Raw genomic sequence first — 1,639 nt, 5'->3', positions numbered from 1 at the left:
CCCGCCGCCCGCCTCCCGGGCACGCGCGGCACGAACAGCGCCCGGACCTGCTCTAAACAAACACCTGTCCTCCCTTGGCTCCGCGAGATTTGGAGCGAAAGCCTAGGCAACAGGGGGCACGTTCTCGCGAGGTTTAGGAAATTTCCCACGGCCGTGTTGTGTCTGAGCCGAGTAGTGGAAGGCGGTGGGAAGGAGGTGTAGCGTGAGACGCGACTGCCCGCATTGGGTGCATGCGCAGTGCCGCTCGCGCGGGCCGCGCCAATCCTGCAGCGCCTTCAGCAGGTTTCGGGCGGCGAATTCCAGTTCTCCGGGTTTTGGGGCTCCCTGCGGGAGGCAGTGCTGGATTGGGAATCTCTAGGAAAGGAAAGGGCAAAGGAGGGGAAAAATGGGGGGCTGCAGGTAGGAGGGGGCGGGGTTCGGGCTCTGCACCTTGCTGTTCAATGCCCGGCGGGGCCAGGTTCGCCCGGGGGCTTCCGGGATCAGGCCGCCTGAAGCGCGATTCGGGCAGCCGGCAGCGTCTTCGGCTGTGCCAGGCCCTCGGGTGGCCCGGTTCCCTGTGCAGTAGTGGCCTCAACACACACCTGGGCTCACACACGGTGGCGGCTGCGATGGGGTCTTAGAGAGGCCATGTGGCACGCGAGCTGCAAGAGCTTTGATCAGGGCCTCTGGCCCAACTCGGAGGTGGGAGAATGTGGCTCTCAATTCCAAGGCAGTTTTCCGGCGAGAACTACTCCGCGCCCTGGCGTGTGTCTGCGAGGTGGCCATTAGGGGTGTCTTTGCCAGAGGCCTTGACTTGACCTCATTTCACACCTAAGGAGAACGCTAAGCCGAGAGAGCTCAACTGCAAAAGTTTTCCGTTTGCGGAGCTCTGGAAGGGCCTCCTCATTAGCATGGGGGTGTAATGAATGAAGACAGTTCCCGACGTGTCACTTGCCCGAACCCCAGGCACTTCTGACGCTCCTGCACCTAACGCCGAAATTAGCATAAAGGAGGCGCCCAGGGAACGTTTGAATGAATGAAAGGAGCTGGGAACCCAGAGTGAGCGGGAAGCCGCTTGGAAAACACCCATTGAGGAGGTGTTTCATCTAGGCCTGTGAAACGCGGCCCATTTTCCCAGGACCCCTCCTCCCTTCTCCTCGGCCCCGCCTCCTGACCCCTCCATTCCCCGTCCCCGTAGTAATCCCCTCCGGTTTTCCTCAGTCTCCACGTACGTCCCTCAAGGCGTGTCCCAAAACCTGGATAACCGGAGCGCTCCCCATGGACCACACGGAGGGCTCGCCCGCGGAGGAGCCGCCTGCGCATGCTCCATCGCTTGGGTAGGTTTCCAAGGGAGGCAGCGAGCAGGATCCCCTACTCTGCGGGCGGCGCGAGGCGTCTGGCTCTTCGCGGCGGCGGCGAGGGGAAAGGGAGCGCGGGGGCTGGGTGGAATCGAGGAGTGAGGAAAAAGGGAAGGGGCGGGGGAGAGGGACCAGGGAAGGCGTCGGGGGGAATCTCGCGAGGGTTGGAGTTTTGGCGAGAGTTTGTGGAAGATGGCGCCTGTTGTGACAGGGTAAGTCTGAGGGAATCGGAGCGCTGGGAACCGGGAAAGTTGCGGGCGTCTGGCAGCCCGCGGCGAGCGGCGGATTCAGGGGCCGCAGCG

At 63.1% G+C, this 1,639-nt stretch overlaps 1 protein-coding gene across 4 annotated transcripts in view; it reads left to right on the top strand.

Moving 5' to 3' along the window:
* Positions 1-221: 221 nt before the first annotated feature.
* The window catches only part of RBPJ (recombination signal binding protein for immunoglobulin kappa J region), a 121,173-nt gene continuing 119,755 nt past the window's right edge, over positions 222-1,639 (top strand). For 2 of the 4 annotated variants that reach the window (XM_011965347.1, XM_011965348.1), the window contains exon 1: positions 1,308-1,549. In XM_011965347.1, coding sequence (XP_011820737.1) covers positions 1,530-1,549 — 20 coding nt within the window. In that variant the 5' untranslated portion in view covers positions 1,308-1,529. Of the gene's footprint in view, positions 400-1,200; positions 1,550-1,639 lie in introns of those variants that run through there. The other 2 variants (XM_011965346.1, XM_011965349.1) reach the window with 2 other exon arrangements.

The sequence above is a fragment of the Mandrillus leucophaeus genome, unplaced genomic scaffold (genome assembly GCF_000951045.1).
Source record: "Mandrillus leucophaeus isolate KB7577 unplaced genomic scaffold, Mleu.le_1.0 Scaffold720, whole genome shotgun sequence".
Classification (NCBI taxonomy): domain Eukaryota; kingdom Metazoa; phylum Chordata; class Mammalia; order Primates; family Cercopithecidae; genus Mandrillus; species Mandrillus leucophaeus.
The sequence above is the reverse complement of the archived record's forward strand: the minus strand, read 5'-3'. Positions and strand labels throughout refer to the sequence as shown.